Source organism: Ptychodera flava, chromosome 20 (assembly GCF_041260155.1).
Source record: "Ptychodera flava strain L36383 chromosome 20, AS_Pfla_20210202, whole genome shotgun sequence".
NCBI lineage: Eukaryota > Metazoa > Hemichordata > Enteropneusta > Ptychoderidae > Ptychodera > Ptychodera flava.
This window is the reverse complement of record NC_091947.1, coordinates 8,692,816-8,719,665: the sequence shown is the minus strand read 5'-3', so window position 1 is coordinate 8,719,665 and position 26,850 is coordinate 8,692,816. Positions and strand designations below refer to the sequence as shown.

At 38.8% G+C, this 26,850-nt stretch overlaps 1 protein-coding gene across 1 annotated transcript; it reads right to left on the bottom strand.

The window, feature by feature from the left end:
• Positions 1 to 26,598, bottom strand: LOC139119943 (uncharacterized). Its single transcript, XM_070683908.1, has 6 exons — positions 26,246 to 26,598; positions 25,157 to 25,226; positions 6,410 to 6,613; positions 5,590 to 5,664; positions 3,144 to 3,347; positions 1 to 1,800 (listed from the first exon to the last, which is right to left on the bottom strand). The coding sequence occupies exons 1-6, from the start codon at positions 26,348 to 26,350 to the stop codon at positions 1,781 to 1,783; spliced, it is 678 nt and encodes a 225-aa protein (XP_070540009.1). The 5' UTR covers positions 26,351 to 26,598; the 3' UTR covers positions 1 to 1,780.
• Positions 26,599 to 26,850: the final 252 nt, after the last annotated feature.

Genomic DNA, 26,850 nt, shown 5'->3' with positions numbered 1-26,850 from the left:
TGTTATATGAGAACGTGCTTTATTATTTTATTACATTTTGTGAAATATGAACATTTGTCTCAACATCCATAAAGATAAAAACGGAGATCAATTCAATAAATTAGGAACAAGACGACAGAAATATCTCTCTCTTCATTAAAAATGTTTTGTGTAAAATAAACAGTATACATGAACAAGCCTAAAGGTATCATCAATTTCTTGAAGTTCCATCCCTCTGTGAAGTCGGAGGAAACGGAGAAAGTGATCAAAATGGTGACTGGACAAAAATATCGATGATGCATCTGATGTAGAAAGATGTCTACCATTTATGATGAAAAACATGTAATTGTGATCTCATTGATAAAGTGAAGGGAGGCATCGTGCCATAAATCTTATCATTACTATTAGTCTTGAAACGAAATGTATAATGCCTTCCGAGATGAATAACATAAAATTCAAACAAACAATAAGAGAAAAACGGATGGTACTCGAGGAACTTTCGGTCAAGAAGGATGAGTGACGCGTTTATCATAGGTTTATAAACGGTTCGTGAACAACCAATGGAGAAGGATATCATGGACACCGTTGTTGCGCTGTAGAAATAATTTTCTTGGATGTTTGATTGTTGGTTCTTATTATTTCCAGTGCAAGCTGTACAGTAGACAAATGTCATTTGTATTATTGGCGAGTAGATCATGGATGGAGTCATGGCAACGAGACAAACTAACGAAAGCGCTACAACTAGAGAGTCTACACTAAGTGCGGTATAAATTGACTTATTAATTCCATAGATGAACTCGGCGATTATGTACCAATGTATCTGCACATGATATCATGATATTTGAATACATCAGTGCCAGGGTCGTAAAGTTTTGCGTCAAACTCGTTCAAAGTATAATCTTTGCAGGATGAACACGATATCAGAATAGGCAGTTGAAATCCAAAGCAATGAGATAGCTGCTGATGTTGACATAGAAGTGCATATCGACGCTGTCGTCTTTGCTTGTCCCCACTTTTGAAAATCAAAGATAGAAGTTGCTGCCTGTGAATTCGTCTATGGCGACGTTCGTCCAGACTTGTCTGCAAGTACGTCTATTTGGCAATAAATGCTTTGTAGACATTGACCAACATTACAACGTTGGAGAGTAAACTAAACACGAACAAACTATGCTGTAAGTAAAACCATTACAATCTACAAAAACGTTGGCTTAAATATGGATCACATGTACACCGTGCTTGAATGTCATGAGCATTTGCATGCAGAAGATGAAAAAGCCATGCTGTTGGCGTCGGTTGTTTCTTTGCACTTTAACAGATGGAATTATAACTACTTTAAGATCTTGCTTGCTGATCGTTGTCTAAAGGAAGCCAAACATTGATTACTCTCGTAATTTCACATTCTCTATGTCAATATCACTTAAATTTTTGCCTATGGTCTGTAAACGCGTTAATGGTGAGGCAAAACACCTGTCGTCAGACTTATAGCATTGATTGATGCAATCTCAGAGTCGGTGAAATATTGAACAGGATCCGCATGTCCTTTCTCCATTCACAGCACGAACATCATACAGACCGGGAATATAAATTGAAATAAGTCAGAAAATAAGCTGAGGGTAAAAGTTCAACGTTACAACTTAAAAAATTTCCAGCGCCCCATTGTCTACTATCTACAAACCATATGGGAAAATAAAACGTAGATGTATTCTCCAGTATAAAGGTTGCCGTATCTCTACATACACGTAATCTTGTAAACCTTTTTCATTCCACGCCGCCCCTTGTATACGAAAGGATAACTGCCGTCTTAGCGCTTGCGCTCAAGACCTGAAGATAAAACAGATGAAAAACAGGGTAACTTCATAGAGGAGGAATATTTTATTTTCATGTTCATTACTCAGACAGTAGAAAGATGTAATGGTTTGTGAACCTTTAATCAATTTATCTACGGCTGTTTCTTCTGTTTTATGAGCAGGTGCATAGTTACTAGATGTTTTGTCACCAACCTGCAAGTGTACTAATATTGGCAAAAAATATATTTTTGTGCGGACCCTAATTCTGACGGTGCATTCATGCACATTGAACGAGTCACTGGCTATTTTTAAAGCCTGCTAGAATATCATTATTAAGTTGGAAGTTTTCATTTGCAGTGAGCAAGTGCCATCTAAATATGTGTTTCGTGGCACTTGCGAAAAAGGGGGCACATCCTTTACCTCTGCAATCTGATGAGCCCAAATCTCCATCTTCTGATTTTTCATAATTTTCCTAACGCGCTGATGCTTGTTAGACAAGCCAATTATAATTTGACCAGTTTTCGCTATGTTTTTGTGTTTTAAGCGGACTCTCGATGTAGGAATCGACTGTAAATTTCAGGCAACTCATGCCACATGTATAAAATGCGGCGAATTGAAGCAACTTTCTTGACTTTATATCAAGGGAAGCTAAGGATCTAAAAAAAATGTTTGTTTCACTTCTTGAAGATGTTGAAGAAGTGGTAACCGCGTTTGTTGCGGTTCGCTTTTTTCTGTTGAAACGCCCACATGGCGGACAAGATAAAAACAACTTCAAATCGACCATATCCGTAACAACCCTCCAACATTGCTGTTGCACGATGGGTATGGCATTGCTTGGTAAAGAGTATAGAAAGCACAGAATGCTTTAAAAACAGCGGAGTCTGTTGATTAAATACTATCGCATTAATTTTTAAACCTTTCACAGGAGGGATTTCAGAGAACATATAATATCATTTTAAACAGGCCAGTGGCTGTAACTTCTGATTGTTTACACGCTATTTTTGTTTTGTATGTAAACAAAAGTTTCTTGTTGTACTCCCAAATGTATGTTGAGATATATTGAGCTTGTTGACTGGGCCTGTACATGTGTAAACTGCATTGTTATTGTTTACAAGTGAATTCTGGTCCAGACTAGAATTTATCAAATATAAACGATAACTGCATGTATACTCTACGCTTAAAGACGCTGTATTGTCAATCGAAATAGCAGGAGTTTCAACATGCTTTGGGGAGTAACACAAGAACTTGCAATTTACAAACAAAACACATATACTGAAAAAATACAAATTACAGCTATTGGTCTATTAAAATACCAGGAAATGTGTGATTATTCAAGCTGATCGTCTCCTTTCAAATTCTGCACACACATCTACTCACCTTCGGCAATTTCTTTTACTGTTTCTTTGATCATGCATCCCCCAAAGTAGTCATTAGTGCCACAGAACTGGTAGCCATACAGCTCATAACAGAGACTGCTGCAGTGTTCCACACCGTCACAGAACTGATCCACGTTGATACACGTATTGGGATCACTTGGGCAAGATAGACTGGTCATTGTTGTGGCTTTGTTGGCAGGGCAATCTGTACAAGGAAAGACGCCGTTACAAAGGTAATATAAATGGATCCATCCAACTTCCCACTCGTGGTACATTTTTGTCGGGCTTATGGGATTCTTACCGCAGAATCGTTTATAATACGCCCCAAGGCCCTTGGTTTAGCCATTGGAAGAATGTGGAGTGACGGTGTGCTTAATCCAGGATTCTAAGAACTTGTCCTAAGCATGGTTTTAAGCGGTAAATAAATGTCTCGCGTAGGTGGTACCGAAAAAAAGATTTCAATAGAAACAGGAGGATTGATTTAAAATCAAATAAAACCAGTTTCAAGATTCGTTTATTTGCCTAGGGTGAACTTTTCAGTATACTCCCGCGGAAAATTTCCGTTGCAAAACACAAAAATCACGTATAGAACGCAAGCATTGCAAATGTTGAACACTTCAATACATTTCCGAGAGGCCATAATAGAGAAACATTCGTACATGGTTATTGCAATTAATCCGGGGGGATTTGGACGAATGTGTCAAATTTATGGTTTTACTGTTACCGTCAAATCTTCCAACCACATTTAGTTGTAAGTCATTTCCACAGAAAGAGAAATTCTCACGAATCGACGCAAGCCTTTCCAATGTTGAATTGGACATTCTGCTATTCACGGTGAACAAGGGAGTTATAAATATATTATTTACCCCAAGGTTTAGATAAGCCTGATCTGATTTGCGTTATTGTTGAACGTCGTGTCGTGATTTACTTTGATCAGATTCTCTCATATCCATCACAATTTTCAGGAGGAAACGGTAAACCTCAAACAATGACCGTAATCCAGCTAATCCACAAATTTATCACATGTCCTCCATGTAAGAACGGAAAGATTCATTTCAAAAAGTTTAAACAGGTGTGTATACACAGAGCAATGTAAGGCAATCAGAGTAAGATAATAAGAACATTAAGACCCCTGGACAATCTGATAAACAGTGACTGTCGTCTGCTGTGTACATATCTCGGGATAAATATCGAGAATTATATTACCATGCCCTGCCTGTCGCATTTTGATTGGTCGAGCTGAACCACGTGACTGACCACAAATACACAGTAATGGTCTGTTTACATGCCCGTGAATATGAATAATAAGATTAACAACTCAAAGTATCGTAACTTTACAGCTGAAACGTAAATCATAATCAATCACAAAATAAAATAGAGCACTTGTAGGTCAAGTTGAGATACTTTTTTCTGAAAACATCCCCGGATTTGCCAATTTTTACAGCGCGCGTGACAGTGCGTCGCGTATTGCTCAGTTTCTGGGGCCAAGTTGTCGTTCGCTCCTGAAATTTTCGGAAATTTTGACGGTTTTCTTGGGTTCGCTGATAATATAATGGAAATAACAGACTCCGCTCTGACCATTAACGTTTATTTGTGGGCGCGGGCTCGAGGAAAGCCAAATTAACGGGCTCGGCGAGCCTCGCCCGTTAATTTTGGCTTTCCTCTCGCCCTTGCCACAAATAAACGTTAATGGTCAGCGCGTCGCCCGTTATTTCTATACTATTATACTTCAGTCCATTTCCTTCGGTTTAATGTCTTGTGAAATGTAACTTTCGGATTTTAAATTGATAGGTGAGTTTGGTCAGATTCGGTACCATCATGGAAGTCGATAATTATGTGTCACAGTGACTGCTTTAATTAAATGCTTTCTGTAAAGCAGAGTAAAATTCCCTCAAAGCCAAAGGCGCTCAGCCTCCGTTTGACCAAAGGCGTGAATACGCCTTCTGCTTGTCTCCTGCCGAAACGACGGGAAAGTACGATAATGAAATAAACACGTTTCGGGGTGCTTACAGGCCTATGTCTCTTCTATTCGTGCGTCAATAATGACATGAAGTGTTGTAAAATGGGCCATCGGCAGCCGATGAAACGACGTTAATCATTGTTAAAATTGAGCGAGGACAACTCGGTTACTTGACGGTCCACTGTCTGTCCTGTGTATGATAAATGTGTCAGTTGGATTTGCAAAAGATATTTCATGCTTTTGTTAACCCAGCCCCTCGTTGGTAAAATCTAGTAAACGCCCATTCACATTTATCTATCGGTGTATACCTCATTACTGCCGATAAGGAAAATTCGTTCCGCTGAGAAATGTGTCCTAGTTAACTAGGAGAGCGAGCAAGAATCGATAACACGATCATGTCTCCGTAAGAGTGAAAGTAAGTGCTTAAAAATCATAATCAACTATAAGCTTGAACAAAGTATTTAAAAGATCTTTCAGATTTACTCACAGTTACGGAGGCCCATTATCCAGAGCATCGAGAATATTTCGGAATCGTGTTCGCCGTATCCAAATCTGGGTATGCCTGAAAAAGTGACGTCATTAAAGGAAAAGTAAGCATTAATTCATGAAAGGATCACTTCTGAAGAGTTGTTGAAAACGAATAAAACAATTGTAATCGCCCACATTCTCACTTTTATAACCGTCACGACAACAGGCAACTGCTTGCCAATATAAAAGGGTTGTGAGATTGATTTTTTTTGAAAACGGATCAATTCTTGTCCGAGAAGTCCGAACGGATGAGTATAAAAAGCAACTTCTGAACGGGAAATAATCCTGAGTTTTCAAACACAAATCACAAGGAACAAGCATTGGCACTTTTGTTTCTCGAATATAGCAGATTGGACTCAAGTGATTTCCCAAAACACTTGGCGTTGTATTGCAAGGTATCGACAAATAGGAAAGTAAAATTCGGCTGGTTCAATAAATAGTGTGGCGGAAGTTCTCACAATTGCTTGAGCGAACAACGTCAGAGCGTATTAAGATACGGAACTCTACAAGGGCCCGACCCTCTCGAGTGAATCAATAATCGTACCATTTTGCTGTTAACTTCCTCCCTTTAGGTTTAAAAGTAGCTTGGATTGTGTTTACACTGATAGGGGTTGAGTGACTTCGTATTCAAAACTAACGACCAATGCCGGCTTCACACGGTCACGCCGAAAGGAATTGCCGGGAATCGCACCTCTTTTAGACGTGAGTGTTTGCGCGGGAAAAAAAAATTACCACGAGAGGGAAACAACATGTCACTCGAAGGACCCTAAATCACCCACCGTTGTCCATTATCCATTGCACCTCTTCTTTGATCTGACAAGCTTGAGAGCTTTCGTCGTTTGAGGCGACACACATTTCCTGTTCAAGTGAAGTTTCCTCACAATTGCAGTCTATTACACCATTACATGTATCTGTAATACCATTGAAGCAGGACGCGCCATCTTTTCCTGGAAAACACTGCCAACCTTCACCAACAGAACATTCTAGCGAGACGAAAGACAGTAAAATGTATGAAAATGACGACTTTAAATTCAACGATGACGTGTTTGTAAATCATAAATAATTATCTGTTTGGAAATAGTGAACGATTGTAACAAATGGTTTGAATATTGCTAACTTTCCATCTAATAATATACACTCTAGGCCCAACGATTTCGGCTAAAATCCTCAACTTTAAGAAGAGTAACGCCTATGGAAAAATAATCTCTTTTTCAGCATCATGGCCGATGTGGTAGCGCTGTTTGCTTGTTCCTCAGGCTTACTCCCAAAGAAATCCACTAATGTGTATGTGTGTATATAATATATATATATATTATATATAATATATATATATATATATATATATATATATATATATATATATATATATATATATATATAACAAATCTTAGAATTTGGATGGTCTCAATAAAACACAACTTATGCTCCTTACAGTGACAAGCTTTCGCCTTGTTCACAAGGCATCGTCAGGATAATATATATATATATATATATATATATATATATATATATATATATATATATATATATATATATATATATATATATATATATGTTATATACATAGTGAGAGAGAGATAGATAGATAGATAGATTGATAGATAGATAGATAGATATAGATACATATATATATGAAAGTAAAATACACATTATAGAATATACAATAGAAAGTAACACGAAAAAAGAAATTGAAAATTGTAATGTCTACGAGCTCGTTCTTTCGCGTGGCTTGTTCATGTAAGTTTAACTCCTATTTGTTTATCTAGCACGTCCATTCACACATAAAACAAATAAACAGAAAAACTGGAGGTTATGCAAAACAAAGTGATAAGTCATTGAAAGAAATGAACAGAATATGGAGAGAAATGAGTAAATATGCCAAACATGCATTTGAATGAAACAATCAGCGAATTAAGACTTAGATGTGGATCATCAGTTCCTATGAGAAGTGATTAAATGGGTATTATTCTGAGACGCGGACATCGTTGAGTTGTTTGAATTGCCCTTCCGATTTTCCAGTAATTAATATTCACTATATTGGAAAGAGACAGAAACGTGGAATTCTGAAAAGAGTATGTATGTCCCGCCCCATTCCGGAAAAAAGGGTGAAAAAGTCGAAAAAATGCAAAGCCGTATTTTGACTCCGGATCCAATGATCTACTGGAGTGCTGCTTGTGAAATGTTTTATTAGTTTGCAAACTTTGAGCTGTTTTCCCTCGGCACACCCGCTTGCTGCTTGGGGGGAAATCTACAAACGAGTCTTAGAAATGTCGTTTGGGAGTTTCGGTATAGTTCAGTAAAACACCGCCCACAGGACCCCCTCTCCCGCCCTACCTGGCTGTGTAAAAGATTGAGCAAGATTTAAACTAGCTCACAAACTTTTATATGCCGAAATCAAATCCAATTCAAGTTTCATTAATACCGGAAATGTCGTCACATCATACTGACTAGTATAAAGTCACAATCGCGTAAAGAAACTTTCTTTATGTAACGTTCACAGAAAATTCATATATTCAGAAATATGGCTTTCGGCGTGATTTATGTACCGTAAACATTGTGTAAATAACTGATCTGCTACCGTCGAAAAATCTGAAATTTTTCCATTATAGAGACTTTAAAGTGAATTCGTATCGACTTTGATCTCCAGTGACCTTTGGGAAAGCCACACAGATAAGCCTTTATGTCGTCACTGCAATATTTCCATCCACGGAGACACGAACCAGATTTCGTCAAATCAACAGCACTTGGTTCACAAGATAGATTTACAGAGACTACAAGATTAAATAGTTCATCTTCAACTACATGTATCAATTTTATTAATACTGGATATCTCTGACTTTTTTGGCAATATTTTCCGTTTTCATTCAATTTTACACGGAACAAATTTGGTTACATATTGTTTACAAGTTCAGAATGAATATGCATGTCACAATGAATATGCATGTATAATAAATCAATGAAAAAAGATGGTTAATCTGCTTCAATTAAGTCAAATAATTTTCTTTATTTGCCGTCAGGTTCCTTTGTTGCTACTTCGTCAAGTAGGATAAAACAAAAAAATGAACTTCCCCTATGACACGTATCAATACCCTTGACCTATCAACACACTTGACCTATCAACACACTTGGCCATTTGAAGACCCTTGAAAGCATAAAGACGATTCCACGGAGCTGTGTAAGGTACGACATACGGAAGTATGGCGAGTTTTAGACCTGGACTGAAAGTGACAGTGTTAGTCATAGCAGTACTTGATTTTGTAGTCTGATTTGAATGACTTTAATGAAACTATTAGTGCAAGATTCGAGGTATAATGATATTCAAATATGCAGATTACATTAATGAGCATTGTTTCGGTATTAAATTATATGCTAATGACCCTTAATCAATATGGAATATTCATGTACCTCGGATCTTGCATTGTATATAATGAAAGGGGTTAAAACCCGATGTCACCTCGAGACTCATGTAATGTTTCCCACTGGCAACATTTAAACACAACATCGATGTTACAATGCGTACCATTTAGGTAACAAAGCGAACTGTGATATCAATTCTGCACTTCCTGGAGTGATAAATGTCGAGTCTCAATTCTGAGTACGCATTTAATCGGGGCCATAGCCCGATGAATATTGCACGCAGCTCTGCGAGCGGGCAATATGACAATGATATTGCCCACCTCTCGGCAAGTTGGAAATACGACCGCACACGACAGGGCAATTTGCTGTAGGCGATGACGACGGCAACCATAGGCTGTGAATAGCTAGTAGGTGCGTTAGTAGGCCCTTCAGTAAGTATCCTCATAGGTACGATGAGTTTAGGTGTGCTAACACATTTTATTGTATGTCATGTGATTACATATGAACCAATCATGATATCAACTTCGCAGATGACGTTCGGTTTAGCGCAGGTGTGACACAGTCATAGCAGTATGAGTAAAATGTTTACTTGTTGCATTTACTGTTCGACTTGAAGACAATAATAGATTGATAGGTTATGCAGCTCGGGCGATATAACAGCCTGACAGTGGGGCCCTTCCCCCAGCCTTTAATATCAACCACTTGCTCGTATGTAGTTATGACAGGGTCTACGACAATAAGGGATCGACCATTTAGGTATTGAGGGGGTCGCGACATTGGAAGCAAATTATGCAGAGCGTAACTGATCAATGTTTCCGCACCCCTGCTACTTCATCAAAACAATATGACTTGAAGCTGACAAAGTGTGATGAAATTCTGGAAAGGTGAAAACCCTGTCGGCCTTCATAAAACCAATATCAAATCTGCAAGCTCTGTCAGAGAATATAAAACTGGTGCCAAATCATGAAACGCAGAACCCCAAAGAGTCGCATTTCTGCATTCTCACCATCCCCAAGATCCAATAGTCTATCCCACACAGCACTCTCACCACCCCTCCAAAATCCAGTAGTCTGTCCCACACAACATATGATACCTAACAGCTATAATCTTTATGTTAAATTTGTTCAATTTCAGACCAGTATGCAAAACATTTCGCGTCCATCTTAAATCTGTCACTTTTTCCACTTTGATCAATTACACACTCGTAAACTCGTAATATTTGTTTACTTTTTTCAGCCTCAGGGATAGTGGACCATAAAAACTGACAATTGCGACAATTTTTTTATATGATCAGCGGTCCCTTATGTACAATAGAGATAATATCATCGCATTTCCCATTTTGTGTGATGATTAGTGCAGTGTACTTGCAGGTTAATCTGATAACGATGACCCATGTGAACAAAGCATAATCTGATAATAGGCGTTCAGTTTAATCACTTTCAACATTCACAAATTTGTCACTCGAGTCCAAAACCTTATCAAGATAATTGTACATGCAATAAAGTCGTCAGCGTCAGTTGTTTAGAGAGCAAAGCAGTGCTTCAAAACGGGGAAAAAGGGGAATTCTTTCGATGTTTGCAGTGATTTAAAACATCATCGTAATCTATATCCGTCTCCTTCGAACAACGCTACAGACAAATGCTAATATAAAACATTTGATTTTATTTTGAATCAATAAAATTTCGATAAGGATCCCTGTTTTACAGACATCAGCCTATGCCATGTCTGCACATCGCTTTACGAGGCTACTTACGAGGGCACATCCCACACATATCACAGTTTTATTTCCACACGGTCGAACACGCGCTTTCCTGCAGAACAGTAATATTCACATGGGGCTTCTCACATAGGCTATATACCATCTCGTTCCTCTGGCAGAGAATGTCTCTAATGACAGATATTAAACTTTGGACCATAAAAGTCATAAAACAAACTAATTTTTGATGAGAGGTAATACAAATTTTCTCCCAAGATCGCCGCACTGCGCGCATTTCCAATTTTCATCTAGCAGAAAACCGAGGCTCTTCGCAAATGACGTAATTGTTCTGCCATTAATATACAAAAATAAATACTCATCCGCATCTTTAGATTGCACTTTTTGGAAATTACGCATGCAAGAATCACGAAGACACCGGTGGTAGGCGACGGCTTGTGTAAAATGAATACTAAAAGACGAGCTGAAACAACAGCTATGCACGGAACCACAGACAAGGAGATATCTGTGATGGAACACTGACAAAATCTGTCTGCATTTCAAGCAGCAGTCTCCCATATCGCGCATGCGTAGCTACATTTCGTAACAAACCTGTGTCCTCGAACAGCGCTATTTTACTCGAAGGTAGTGCAGCAAGAATCCTTGTGATATTCTATTCGTTACACCTCTCTTTTACTTATTTAATTACAACTGTTTGTCTTGTAGGTTAAATCTCGAAGCCCGTAAACATATATTACACTCGCTCCCAAAATGAATCTAAATAAACTTCTGGGCAAACCACTTTTGAACATCTTTTCCGCAAATGGTATTCAATACTTTTCGATCTTGAGTACTTTTTGTCAAGATATAGTGGCTTGAATTCGCATTTCCTTCCTATCCGGATAAAGCTATACCATCTAATGTAAGCCGACAGCCATTCGCACCGCAGGGCAAACATCTACATCTACACATGGACAGAATGAAGTCATGCCAAGTTAACTTAGATTATCCGGGGCGTTAAAATCACTAGATCGTGGATCATTGCAGTCTGATTTCAGTTTTCCACTCATTACTATTAAGGTTCAAATATATGAAGATAAATGTTGTTTCCGAATCGTTTTTCTCCTCTTTTATTGATAAGTTATCCTAACGGACAAGTATTTAAAGACATGGTCAGATAGCGGATAATTAGCCTGAAAACCCTTACATAGGTTTCTATTGTTTTGAACATTCTGAATGAAGGTAAACATTGTAGCGCGGAAACGTACCGTGAAAAATGTACAAAGATAAAACACAAAATATTGCGAGGGGCGATACAATATGAACGTTGCAGAATGATAAAAAGATGTAGAAATAGTTGGGTTTAATATTTTAACAGGTCTGGTTTTAGAGTTGTTTATTTGTGCCTTACTTTCCATCCCGTAATCTGATATCTGATTAAACTTATATTTTTCTCCGAGGACTTATAGCGCACGCGCATTTCGCCGCAAAATTTTTATAGCGCACGTACTTTTTCCCGCCAAATTTTGACCACCTTCGCCAAAGAATTGAATGGTCTGTCTCTTAGTTACAGTTCTAGTCCAGTTGTTGACCCTGTGGAGTGTTTTTCGTTAATGCAGGTTTTTAGAAGTGAACGCTATATGTACAACAAAATCGGTCGACCGGAGTCGATTTTTCGATCAAGCTGCTACATTGCCACTTCTCAAATTAACAATTACAGCGGGAACATGTCGATGAATTATTAGCGGCAATGCACGATTTTGCTGCGGGCTTAAAGAATCTCAAACGATAGATCGTGACAGAATAACCTATTTCCGAGATTCCATCCTAGCGGAACAAGTGCTTTTCCGGTGTAATTACCGTCTTTTATGTTCAACGCCGTCTGATTTCAAATTTCTTGAAGAATTGTTGAAATGAAACCTAAAAGATGTTACTCCTTATCATGGTTCGATTTGTCCTATTTAATGATTTCAGACTTATTTATACCACTCTTGGGATACTTGTCCATATAAAGACTAAAAATTTCCTTTTCCCTTTTCTTTCGAACTTCAAACATCCTAGTCGCGAAATAATGGAAATCGCTAATCGCTGTCAAATAAGGCTTCTACGGTCTCCACAGACAACTCACAAATGCCGGTGCATGTCGCCACTAATAATAGCTGTCCTCGGGTTTCCATAACTCCTCAAACATTTGACTTCATCTCTAAAATTATTCGACATTTGACTGGCTTTTTCCATCGTTTATTTTCATAAAATCTGTGATTGCATTCGAAGGGTTGTATGAGGTTTGCGTTACGGGCACCAAGTCTCAGCCATCTCGTGCTAAGGACGTCATCTCTGTGAACGTTATTTGCTTCAATTTATTTTTAATTTTCAGGGTATTGACGTCTTTTACCGAAGCCATACACTGATATCTTCACTATTTATATAACACCGCCTGTATTTTTTGGACTGGAAGCTTTTTTGAACCGACTTGATGTGCTAACTACCTTGTATCTGGATGGGAACAGATTGAAAAGGAGTATAACGCAATCTGTTTGTCTCGTGATCCAAAAAACCCAAATAAAAAAATGCACGCACACCGACTTTCATTAGTTCAGGTGACTGTCTCTGTAGATTGAACGGTTTAACGGTTGGAAATCTCTAAAGCCAATGCATGGGTTCAGTAACCAGACTCCAATCCCCTTTTGTGTTGCCTGGGAGATATTTAAAGAAGGGTCATTTGTGGGTAAATGCCTTCGTTGGTTTGCGTTACCCTAGGGACGAATATAATATTGTGTCTTCTTTATGGGGCCATAGTATTTCAAGCATATCGCACTAAGGCTATAGTCCTAGCGAGCTTTTCGGTATCAAACGAGAGAGGTTTTCCCGTGAGTTTAAGAGTGACTGTCAGTTCTTCAAGCTTTTCTTCTATATATCTTCCTATTTTATTTAACATTCTAAACACTATTTTGTGTCATTTTTGTGACATTTAAGCCTAACCTGTACTCAAATGATACATTAACTACGATTCTTTCATTCAATCAATGAAACGCACACGTATTTCCACTCGTTTAAACGTTCAGTGTATTTAGCCACTTCGTTCCTTAGACATTACCAGCAAACTAAACAAGGGTAAACTTGAAAGATTATCTAATCTAATGGTGGTTCTGAATATTCAAGTATCAGAAAGTACTTTTCTAGAAAGCGAAATACAATCTAAAAAATCTAGCGTTTCACTTGTAATTTATTTCCTTATGCAACACGATTTTCGTAACTTTTACTGAAAATATAGAATTCCAGATTAAATTTTCCTGTTTCATTTTTGCAGTCGTGTGAATTCAGTGCAACCGTTACGATGACTTTAATTATATCACATGAAACGACCATTGCTTTATATTAACCACAATCTGGGTTCGCCATTTTTGTCATTGAAGGCCCAATCAGCGGCCTTTTAATTTTTCCAATGATTGTGTTCTCCAGCAAAGGTTTAATCATGTCATTGTATATTGCCTTATGTAGCTACTTGTCCACTGCCATTTCACTTTTATGGGAATGCGTGGGGAAATATTGGTTTCTAATGTATTTTAAAGTTTCATCCAAAATCGAGGCCATTAATGCTCGGAGAAATTTGACATTATGTACGCACTGTCATTGAGAAAATTACACAAACACATGTGGCTCGACTAAGTTCTCCGTAGACTTTTCCTAAGAAACTGTTGTGTGACAAAAGCATGGTAACTGAGATGACTTTCACTTGAAATTAACGATTTAAACTTGAACTTGCCCCCCTTTCCTACACTGACAGGTCCTTTAGAGCAGACATGTCAATATTAACACAGCTTATATATACACACAACATTGAGAATGAAATTTCAAATGCCAATTTGCGTTTCGGTTTTTAAACCTCATTTAGAAGCCCTATGACAACTATCTTTCGTTTGAACAATTAAACTTCCCGGTATAAGTTTTTGCATGGTTTCACATTTCGCAAATGCTAGAAAAGGAAGCTCGACAAATACGGTAAATTTATGAGTAAAAACAACGCCCTCCTCGACCTTTATATCATGTGCATTTAACCTTTTCAGTACGATAACAAATGACTAATAGTTTATACAACCCTCTCAGATTATGTTGTAAAAGTTATTTTCTCAGGGGCCTTATTTCTATTTATCTATTAAGTACTCGGGGTTTTTTTTATCATATTTACAACTTTAAAGGGGCAGTAGTTGTAACTTTTAATGATTGATTTTTTTTCACTGTGTTTGCTTTTAATGTCAATTACACTTCCTTTTAATACTCTCCAAAGCATTTTGAGAATATGCTGAGTTCAGCGAGTCAGCTCAGCCTCTTTATAGGTAGCTATAGGCTGCATTATTATTGTTGGCGGGTGAATTCTGGTCCGGACTAGAATTCAAATGTAAACGATAACAGTGCATTTTACACATATACATGCTGTGTTGACAAAATCATCAGTCTGTGCCCTTTGAGAATAGAACAAAAGTAGCCGAAACAAAAATGGTAGAAAAACATAATCAAAAGTTACAGCTTGCTAGTTAATCTACTTTGAAGACATAAGAATATTATCCTTTTGCTTGTAATGTCACTCAAGCCGAAGTCTGTGTACTGTGTCTGTGTGTCTGTGTGTCTGTGTACATATATCAGATATGCGCAACATGACGTGCGGGGCAGGAGGTTTGGGAAATGAAGAGAATTGTTTTGGCGTACTTTTCACTGAGGAGCCTAAGATGCAAAATGACCGATGGCGAATTCTAGAAGCACGTTGGCTGTATGTTAGAGCAACAGGCAGAAAGCAACAGGCATGTTTACGCCAGTGTATTGCGACAGAAGGTTTGAGTTTTTGGCGGTCATATATGCCTTCTGGCCGGGGACTTTTTCTGCGCTGGCGCCATAAATTTGTGCAGACTACCGTTATGAAACGCACAGTTCTGCCTTTCGCTCGGTAGACATTGTATAACACGATGAGATGATCACAAACGCTGTACTGAAAGTGTCCACTGCATTCACAGGTAATTGTAATTGGTTCCATCTCTCACGCTCAAAGCCAACGGCAGTAAATGGATTAAATAGAATCTGTCTCCATTAAGTGTATTATGACAAATTTCAGAGAAGAAGCCGATTCGCTTCGTGTGTATGACAGTATGTCTCTCTCGTTGATTGTTGTAGGCCTGCTGTTGGCCCTATAGTTATATCCAATATAGCTCAGTGACCCGACTGTAATGGATGCCAGTGAATATGGCACAGCAAACGTCTGCCGAACGAAAATCGATGTACCACCAGTTTTATTGGCGTCGAAATCAAGCCACAAGTGACATGGTTTTCGTTTAAGTCGTTCAATGCACTCTCTACATTACACATAAAATTTCGATTTTTCCCTTTAGGTTTTTTCCAGAAAAAAAACATGTTGTGAGGGAATTTATAATCAAGTGCAAACAATACAAATAGGTACCTTGCTTGATAACTTTACTTAACGGCTTGTATCGACACCAGCTGAAAACTTTTAGATAGTCGTAGACGCTGCCTTAGGGGAAACACTACCAGTTGAAAATGTGTCCGACAAATATCTTCAAATAGTCAATAATTTGTGACTATCTAATGGTATTCGAGTTTTCCCTTCGATACGGCAAGTAAGAAACATCTTAGCGTGTCTTTAGCAAAAATAAGCGAATGATAAAACATGTTATGATAGCAATGGCAATACAAAATATTTTGTATTATAGCGACTCGAAATAAAACTTCACGATGTTAACATGGCCGCAATAAACGTAAAGGTTTGCATTGCTAAGTTTATGTTATTTGATATTTTGAATGCCTATAATCATTATAGCCTTCTCTCGCGTCAGAGCTGCATCTTGTTACCTTGGCAACGTGTCCAGCTGTAGCTTTCAAAAGAGCAGCGGTTTACGATGATGAATCAAAGCAGGGATACATCAAAGAAAAAAATTGCTGAAGACGGGCCCAAACCAAAATTATTTTCTGCTTTAAAGTTGTCAAAGTTTTCAACTTTTTTCCGTCACGGTAAAATGCCGGCACACGCCGTGGAGTCACGTGATCTCGTCTCAATCTGAGAAGCCGCGGGCGGGAAGACTGACAGAAACAGAAGTAATTATTATTTAAGGGACCTGTGTGGTCCCGTGAAATAAAGGCGCCCACTGGTCTCTTCCCTTGTCGTGTCTCAATCGAATCTACGTCACCTTAACGCTCGCTTAAGCTTGTGTTTCGCCTTCCAATAATTGTTTACATGTAAATGCATGTCAGAACGGTCCCTATTGCCAGATACAGGTGCAATGATATTACTTCGCAGTATTCCTGTCGGTGATAACTTCTCAGACGCAATGCAGGCAGAACACAACCCTTTTCTTGTCTACTGAACAGTTAGCTAAACGTATTTCCTTCACTCTAGAAAACTGAAACCTGACACACTCGCTGTTGCATGCGTGAGATTTCCAAGGCATTTTTTTTGCCGATCTTCTCGACTTGCATCTTGTCATTTTCGTCTCTAGGCGGGGTTTGTCGTCGTTGTCAACAATATAGAAATTCCCGTTTCAGCTCTCATTGTGTAAACGTCGTGACGCCGATAGGAGAAATTATGAAGGCGTTAGATTATATCCCTCCGGTTCAGAATTAGAAATGCAAGTCTTAATAATGACAAAAATGTATTACGGAGTCTTAATAATGACAAAAATGAATTACGGAGCTCTAAAAGCTAGCCTTGTAAATTATTGGACAAATGGCTTCTATCAGTGCGGCGAAAAATTCGCAGCGGGGCCCGGATGACAATTATTAGGTTCCCTTTCCGATCTAAATTGGCACGGCAACCATGAGTATCTCAATTTCATTTTTGTTTTTCGAGTAGTTCCACGGGGTTCTTGTGATCGCCATCGGTACTTCAGGGATGTATATGTGCTTTGGAGTCATGAATACAAAGTTTGTGCCTTCACGACACAAGCACGATCATCCAAAACGGAACTCGTATCGAGCTACACTGAGTCGCGGTAACCTGAAACGTCGGACATCGCAGACTCGCTAAAATGAATACTGTTATCACGCTGAACGAACATACTATATGTAATTTGAACTGCACTTTTAAGTTCACATGCATTTGTCACGCGCTAAAATGATATCAATGGTACACAGGTACAGTTTTACGCATGGTGAGATCTCAACAACGCCATTGTTATCATTCACAAAAGACTACGAATCATTACTTCAAGAAAAACGAAGCGATGACAATCACATTTTGAAAACGAAGTGAACAATTGCAGTCTCATAGTCAAGAGTACATATGTAGTTGAATAGAGAGACTTATCTGTCGTCGATTCGTATCAAAGACTCACTAGTATGCGTGCGTACATCTGTACACTTACATACATACGTCTGAACATACAAATCGAAAGAAGTACGCGTATCTTTTGTTTAGATACAGACGCGGAGATCACTTTACCATCACGTATTCCTTATTATAAACATAGGCGGCCCATACATATTGATAAGCTTATTATTGAGTTTTTCTCAGTTTTCTCTGTCACTGTCAGCCCCTCTCCTTTTCTTCATGCTCTGACTGATCGTAGTAAATAAAATAAATGACTATATAGCCTAACCTATAGCCTCTTGACTCTTTATTCATTTTACACTCCATTACAAGGACGTATATCTCTCATACACACATGCTGTAATTGATTAGTCAACACAACTAATTATGCTAATCCGTGGACTTATCAGAGGTTGGTCAACATCGGAAAGATAGTGATGTTTCCCGTTTTAGTAACCATTCCTATCTTTCGCGATGTTGACCAACCCGTAAAATCCCTGATAAGTCCACGGATTAGCATAATTAGTTGTGTTGACTAATTAATTACAGCATGTGTGTATGAGAGATATACGTCCTTGTAATGGAGTGTAAAATAAATAAAGAGTCACAGAGGCTACTACCTCCATGGTTATATAAACCTTTTATTTTATTTATTCCGATCATTCAGAGCATGAAGAAAGAAGAGAAAATGATAGAGAAAACACTGAAAAACTGAGTAGTACTTATTGGGTCGCCTGTGTTATAAAGGGGGTGAATGATGCGATATCGCTGTACAAATCGGCAAACGTAACTTGATTTGCAGAGTAAAACTGACTCCGTCAATAAAACGTCATTGTAAATAATCTAACAATTTTTACCGCACGAAGTAAAATACCTATTGAGCTCTTATTCTTGTTAAATCAGAGGGTAATGACTCAAAGGTGTTCATGAGAATGCACTGTGCACAACATGTTTTCCCGTGTGAAAGTTAAACTATATCGTAGGAAATGTCCTCTATGATTACTCTGCAGAGTTTTCTATGTGGCGTTGTACAAACTCGCCATTTTCCTTCACGAAAGGAAGAGGATAGACTAAGTACATGTATAAGATATGCAGGTTTTATCTTTATGTGCCGTTTCATGTGAAATTCTTTTATTCGGTCTTCCTTTCAATCAGCATGGAGGTAAAACGACCCGCCTGGTGCAGAGGGATATCCGGCCATACCACGTGACCATACACGTCATTATCTGTACTCAGGCAATATTAGGAAGAAGATAGTTATTCCTTATGTGATAAGTTCCGCTTCCTCGACTCGTAACCTTGAAGCGATAACCAAAACATTTCCGCGGTAGATTTCGTATGCTCTCTCAAAAATAATACCACGGGATCCTACAGGAAGATTCGGGTTTCAGGAAGGTACGTCTATATAGGAGTAAGTAGCAGAAATCTATCATGTTATCACATTACAATTGCTAATTAGTTCACGCACAAATAGGTGATTTCTGAGACTCTGTCTAGAAACAGTTGTCTCTTTTGATTTCCTTAGCAACGGGTGATATGATGACAGATGCGCCCCTTTCATTTTTCACAGTTTTACTCGAGCTGTATTCGTTGAGCTGTGATGGTACCGGAGAAATTTCAGTCACATAATTCAAACATACAATAGTGATCACAGAATTATACAGTGGTAGATTATTCATGTACTTTATACTTAATTCAAACTGAAGAAGTGTACATATAGAATGCTTTTATTTGCTCTCACTCATATCAACCCGTCTACAAGCGCTGTCATGTAGTCAATATGTTGGATGGCATCTAATTTGGTTTTGCCTCTATGCGTTGCGTTGATTTTGGCACACCTGTAGAACACTGGTCTCCTTATGGTATTCGTCAGTGCTTGTCGTCTGAGGATGCCTTTCACAATGAAAGCATACCGTACTAAGATAATGTTGAATTACAAGGATACTTTTGCTCGTTATGGGCCAGTTTTCTCGTTCTGTCCTGAATATATGAACACACAACCACCAACTATGATTGAGCAAACCACGTGACCAACTGATTATTTATTTCGTGCCATACTTTCAACATTTTCCCCATCGTATCCTTGTGCCAGACATATTCAACGTTTCTTGAGGTGTAACGTATCGCCTCACGGATTTTTTTTTACGAAGTAGGGGGCCTAATATTTAGGACTGTATTCGCTGTGACGTAATCAAGTGTAGATCTTGGTCGGCCCAGAAGGTGTCGCAACAGCAATGACACAACTGAAGGTAATATGCGCCTCGAAAGTGAAAGACTTAATCTTTTGCTCAAACTTTCCTCAAGGAATCTTTCAACCATTCTCTTTCAAATCAAGAATGAAGATCGGGGATCATCGTGCAGATTTCGGTACTAAGAAAACAAATAACCCAAAAGATTTACCGATAATTGAAATTCAAAATGGCCGCCATTCCTGTGTTAACTCTATGAAAAAATAAAACTTTAGAATTTCGAAAAACTAAGTTTGTAAACACTTTTCTTTCACTAAGAGCTTTAAAATGAACCCACAAAAGTGGTAGATCAGAAAAGAATTGTAAAAGTTTGAGAGTCCGAAAATCTGTCCCCAAGACGCGTTCTACCTTAACAGCTATGCATTGGTGACGTATTGGGAGTCCTTCGAAGTGCGTACTATGTCGCCATTCACTACGGGTTTGTATCGTTTGACTATATCTCACTAAAAGGGTCGTTGTAGACTTTGTTCAAGTCGCCGAAGTTTTGAAAATTAAATCATTTGCAAAAGCTCCTCTTTAGTCTCTTCTATTTCATACAAACCGAATTTAAATTTGGCAGCCCAGGCCAGGTTCTCCTAGCTTGCGGACGAGTTACCTTTGAGTCTGCGCAGTAGTGAGTTAGTTTCTGCCGGATTCTTGTTTTTCAGGGTGAAACTCCCCTCACAAGTTCACTCCACTCATGGCGGGCACCCCACTCACACATTTACAAATCACAGATTTGCACCAAGTTTAGGGTCGCAGTAGCGATACCAGCTTTTCAGGTGCACGTAACGTTTCTCTCAACACACTGATAGTTAACTGGTCAACAGAAAATCTCTAAAAAGTCAGGGAAGATAAAATGGACGGCGTACTCCCTCGTATCATACACTTCAGTTTCCTCTTTCAGACTGGTGGTTTCTTCAACGAGAATTCTTGAATTGTTTTCTTTAGTTCTTTGATTTCAGAAAAAGTCATTCCCGAATCACCGTGGTATTGGTCATTGGACCGTTGCTTTGTAAGACACGACTACCTCCTCCACATCACCATGAATGGTGATAGGCGTACTTTTATCGTTAAGAATATAATGTCGTGATATAGGTCTTGATACACAGTGATCACGGTTTATCAAATTTGCATGAAAATTACCTGATGTCAAATATATGCAAATTAGGGTCCTTTATATCTATAAATCTGTAAAGATGACAGAAGGTTGTTTTCGAAGCTGCACTTGTGTGAATAAAGTTATGGGTACATGATTTTTCCCCGCCACTAACTAGGATACGAGAAGTATGACGTGCAAGTGACATAATATACGCATGCGCATTTTATACGCTCGCAAATATCAATCCTGTATCTCTTCAAGTATTTTGAAACTTCACGACAGTTTGTTTCATAACACATACGGTTTTCTCAAAAAGCGCACGTTCCAAGAGAGAAGGAGGAATATGTTCCTGATCACTATTTCCAAAATTAAAATATCCACAAACAAAGTCGATGAATGAAAATTGACATTTCAAATCAACTGCAAGAAAGAACTCTCTTTAAATTTTACTTGAATGTCGAAGATATAGTGGGACTTGAATGTAAACGACGTTTATGAGCTCTTTTACGGCAATAGAGGTCACCATTTTTACGGGAACAAACTTTGCTTGGAGGATTGTTAAGAGCCTGTCGTTTTATTTGTACAACATTTTCTTTGTAGAACATAGCTAATTACAGGTAACTTTACAGTTCAATTTACCTTCAGGTACACGCGAAACATTGTTTCTGATCATGATATTCAATTGTACAAAATCGTATAAATCAAAAATTGTATAAATCTTACAAGATTGTAAAGGTAAGAGTACAAAGAGTGTGTATTTCTATTTTGAAGAACATAATTATATTTTTCAAATCGTACTATTCTCCATGATGACATTGTTTACTTCTTTGATATTTTAGAACATACTGATGGGATGATGTACAGATAACGTCGTCTCCCAGGCTCATTTTTATCACTGACCGCTTTATTATTAGTCGATAAGCACTGCGATGTACATGAAATGTCCCGGGGGCTCTCATTTCTCCAACGGCAATTTGCAATGACTCCTGTGGGTTTCAGGAGACAGTGCCTGAAACAACAGAGGCAGCGTTTCAACCCATGACTCAACTGTAATTCTGGGATGTTTCTGATGCCCATCACATCTCTACAGCAAAGGCTATTGTGCCGAAGTTAGAGATATTGATGCCCGGGGGAACAGTTCAAAATTAAGCCAATTACAGACGTGTTTCGGAGCTTCTCCGTGAATTTCAAAAAGGAATATTTCACCAACTCCGTATCGGGTCGCCGAGTTTCGCTCTTCAGCAAGTTATGATAATAAAGAGAAAACCGAAAAAGCTTGTTTTACCGTCAGCCCTCGATAGAAAATGAATTTGCCACTGATGTTTTACAATGTTATGTTTGTAAAGATAACAGACAAGGATATAACGAACTTCTTAATATAGTGTCACGTGTTCTGTCATTGACCAATAAAAACTAGTCACCGGACGTCATGAATGCTCTGAGTCTGCGCGAATGACTTGAAAAAGAAGAAATGTTCCTCATACATACATACATACATACAAACACAAGTACTAGAAATCTAAAATGGGCAAATAAACAGCCATTTTGCTTGATGAGCTACACTTTTGAAACCAACCCGCGTAGCAAGAAGGGGTGATTAGCGAAATCCTAAACACACATATACCGATTGGTTAATTACTGTGTGTGCGATGGGACATCCAAAACGAGGGCAACGTATGATACGTCACAATAATCGTTAATCAAATTCGTTATACGACTCTAAAGGGCCTCTTCGGTTACGATTCATTGAATCGGCGACCGAACGACAGCTACATACCTACTTTTCAAACAAAACGCCGATTGCAATTCGAAACTGACCGTGAAAACGGAGGTTAAGCTTGCAAAGGTTGAAAGCGATGTCTACAGCCCATGACTGTAGTCCAACACTTCAAATACATTTCTACACTCATTCGTTCGACATAATTTCAGAGTTTGTGACTCGATTCGATAAGTTTTGGCGCTAAACTTACCGTTTGCTTTCAGGTACTTACAGAATTTACAGAATAGTTTACAGGATAGAACTGCCGGGAAAAATTGGCCCCCGGGTTGTTGCCATACGGCTGTTCGCGGTACATTTTTCTTGAATCGCAAGTTGATTAACTTTTCTGCTTTCATACCCTCGTTAACCTGACCATCATATGAATACATTTGTTCAAGAATCACCATTACAGGTAGCTCTTTAAATTAAGAGGCAGACAGAAAATATGTGTATTGATATCGTTTGACAGCGGAGGTTCTCTTGGCAACATGCCAACGCAGAACGGGACCAAATCAAACTGCCGGAGTTACAGACATGCGCACACACTGCGGTCATTTCTTTTAGGTCAAAAATGACTAAACAGTATTAGAGATACCTAACTATATTTACCCGTTAGCTTATGACCATCCTCGTATTTAAGCTTTCGACAATCCAAAGAAACGGCAGAGCGATAGATGTTATAAGCGCTATTATTCAAAGAGTACTTTGTTGTGCATACTGTGGCCACACTGCACGCGAATGGATCTTTCTCGCTACTGCAACACGACATATCTCAGATATCTTCTCCGAATATTATAGGTCTTACCAGAACGCATCTATGATTATATAGATTATGAATTTCGCTAAACAAAATGAATCTGCATCCCTTAGTAATGATAAACAACTCGAATGCTATACTAAATTATGAGTCCCGTCGATCATGTTTCTGGAACTCAGCAACTGGGTGAAAATATCTTCGGAAATGAAGATTCACGAAGACATGTGAATTATTAGTAATTTTTAGTTTGAAAAACAAGAGTTGTAATAAGGGATAATGACAGCACGGAAGGAAAGGAAGGAGCCTAGAATTGGAAAGTTTTCGAAAAAAGCCAACAGCGGCGTGATTTCAGAACACCGTGAGAGGGTTTCCATTCTTCACTTTCTGCAAGGAGCGATCGAAGATACGCACTGTGCCTTTTCCGTGGTTTCAAAGCAACTGTAGGCGTAGAGCAACTTCAGTGGGAATCGTGGTGTTGCCATAGAAACAGCATGGCCAGAGATTCAACAGCTTGTCGTTGTGTTTTTTTTCCCGGGCAATAAATTTCTACTTCGTATCGCTGAGGGTGAACATCTCTCCTTAATTGCTCGGCATCGGAGAGATAAATAATTTATAATAAACTAATACGAGTAATGCCGTTGGCGATTGGTAATTGGGGTCACTTTTTATATTGTATATAATCACGTCTAGTCCTGGAGTTCTTCTCGCAGACTTTGTTGCTGTTTAAGAAAAATCCATACATACTGAAGCTCCAAACACGCAAGGAGTTGACACCATGACGGTGTTTTAAAAAAGTTGCATCGAGGTTGATTATAGTTGTGTGTCTGGCAGAAAATTAAAACCACAAACTGTAGTTGGACAGAATCACGATGATTGTATGAGAGGGGTCACAGACTGTATACCGGGAGCTTTGCGTAATAAGCCGTTGAAATTCCTGATGTAAGAAGAGATGTCACGCTCAATGATGGCAAATGTTACAGCGTCGTGGTTCGGAGCTGAGTCTTAGGTTTGTCGTGACGAGCAGCTGCGAGGTATGAAGTATGAACACGGCAAATATCATACACGAGCAGAAGGCTGGGCATCATGGGTGAATTACCAGAAAGTCACGGCCAACGTTCAGTGGAACGTGAAAAGGGGAACGAAAATTACCATATGTGATCACATAAAGCGCATGCTCTCAAATAAGACTTTAACAGTACAGACTGTGAGAGAATGTTTTAGAGTAAAACTTACACACACACAGAAATTTAGACAACTGGAAAAAAGGGATAGACACACAGACATACTCTTACAGTCCATCAGGACAGACGAAACTTACTTGGTATACCCAGGAATTCCCATGCCTTATCTTCGGTTGATTTCGCCATTTTTTCTGCTAAAATTTTTTCCTGTAAAATTCGAAGAAGAGTAGAGAGTCAGAGGAAAGATCCGAGGCGTCGCGAGTAATAAACGGAAATGGCCGACAGAGTTGTCGACTTTTTCCCGTTCTTAGAGCTCCAACGATACACAAAATATGAACCAAAGAGGGTCCTGTTAAAACTTGAAAGTGCATCGAATTTTACAGTGGGGAATAAGAAATATAAGAAACTGCAGTATAGAAATTGTGAATGTTGGAAATATGCGTTAAAAAAGACAGAGTATGACGCCTTTTGTGTAACTTATCGGATGTCGCTCTCATGCCGCTTGTCTTGTTTGACAGAAACGTGGATGGGAATTTTTTTCCTTGGCGATCAATGAATTAGAAAAGTGGGCGATTTTAAAGTGTCTTGTGAAATGGCCGCTTCAGTTCTGTGTGTTTCATATCGAATTGCGATAGATTAATGGGTTCATTGGTCGGAGTCGACAGGTGTTGTAGTCAAAAAGCATTTTAACAGGTAACCTTCCAACAGCTGCATGGGCACGGAAAAACACGAAGCTTGGCAAGATTGACAGGTTACTATTAAGTTGACTTGCCTAAAAATTGTCAATTTGAAACACAAATTGATTGATTCTTCTTACTAATCGAAAGAAGTACCATTGTTTCAGATTTGCTATCTAAGAACATCAAAACTCCTTCAGAGTGATTTCAAATTGTAGTCTTGGCAAAAGTTTGAAAAAGGCGCAGATATCAACCTAAGATAACAAGGAGATTTTATCCTCATTACCCATCAGTACTCGTTAACCGCATTACCAGGGGATCTTATCCCCATCGCAAAAATATTCTATTCTCGCAGTAAAATCAAGGCTGACAGAAAGAAAATAATCCGATATTGTGTACTTTTACTGGAAGTATGTGTCACTCCACGTAAGAAAGCGTTCTCAAATTTCACTCAAAGTACGTTTCGGAATCGCACTATGATAGTTACTGCCAGAAAACGTTGTCTTAATTGCTTTGTGGTGTGAATCCAGAAAGATCAGGTTTACTTACCAACATGTTCATGAAGTGCTCCCGCCTGTTGACACTGAGACAATTCACGTCTGTGTATTGTTGTAGAAGAACAACTGTGAACACCATATAACTCACGGGAAACATGTTGGCTGCGCGGTCGCGGTGATGTACGAGGCGGCGGGAGGTGCGAGTAAAAAAACTCACCTAGCTTTCGGAGAACGGAAATTAAACAAGCAGGCGTTGTAGTTTGTCGTTGCGTACGGTGAACTGTGATTCGGAATTAACTGGAAGTGAGAAAACCGCGGCGCGCTTTATATCGAACTAGTGCGCACGTGACTTCGCGTAAAGCCCTAAGACTATGCGCCTCTCCATAAAATGCGAACCTTCGCGCTGTACAGAGCTGGCTTTAGTCAGAACTCCGATGACGTGTATATTTGCATAATGACGAAGGTGACGACAGGGCGATTGATGTTGGGTGACGATTGTAAGAGGCAGATGATTTCCCTGTAATTTCACGCACACTCATTAAGTGTTGTGAGATAGCAGGGACTTAATGCCCAATAATCAACGCGAGCTAATGACGTTGATTTGGTCGGACTACACACAGGGCTCGAGGCGCCATTTTTGCCGAGGCGATGCAGAAC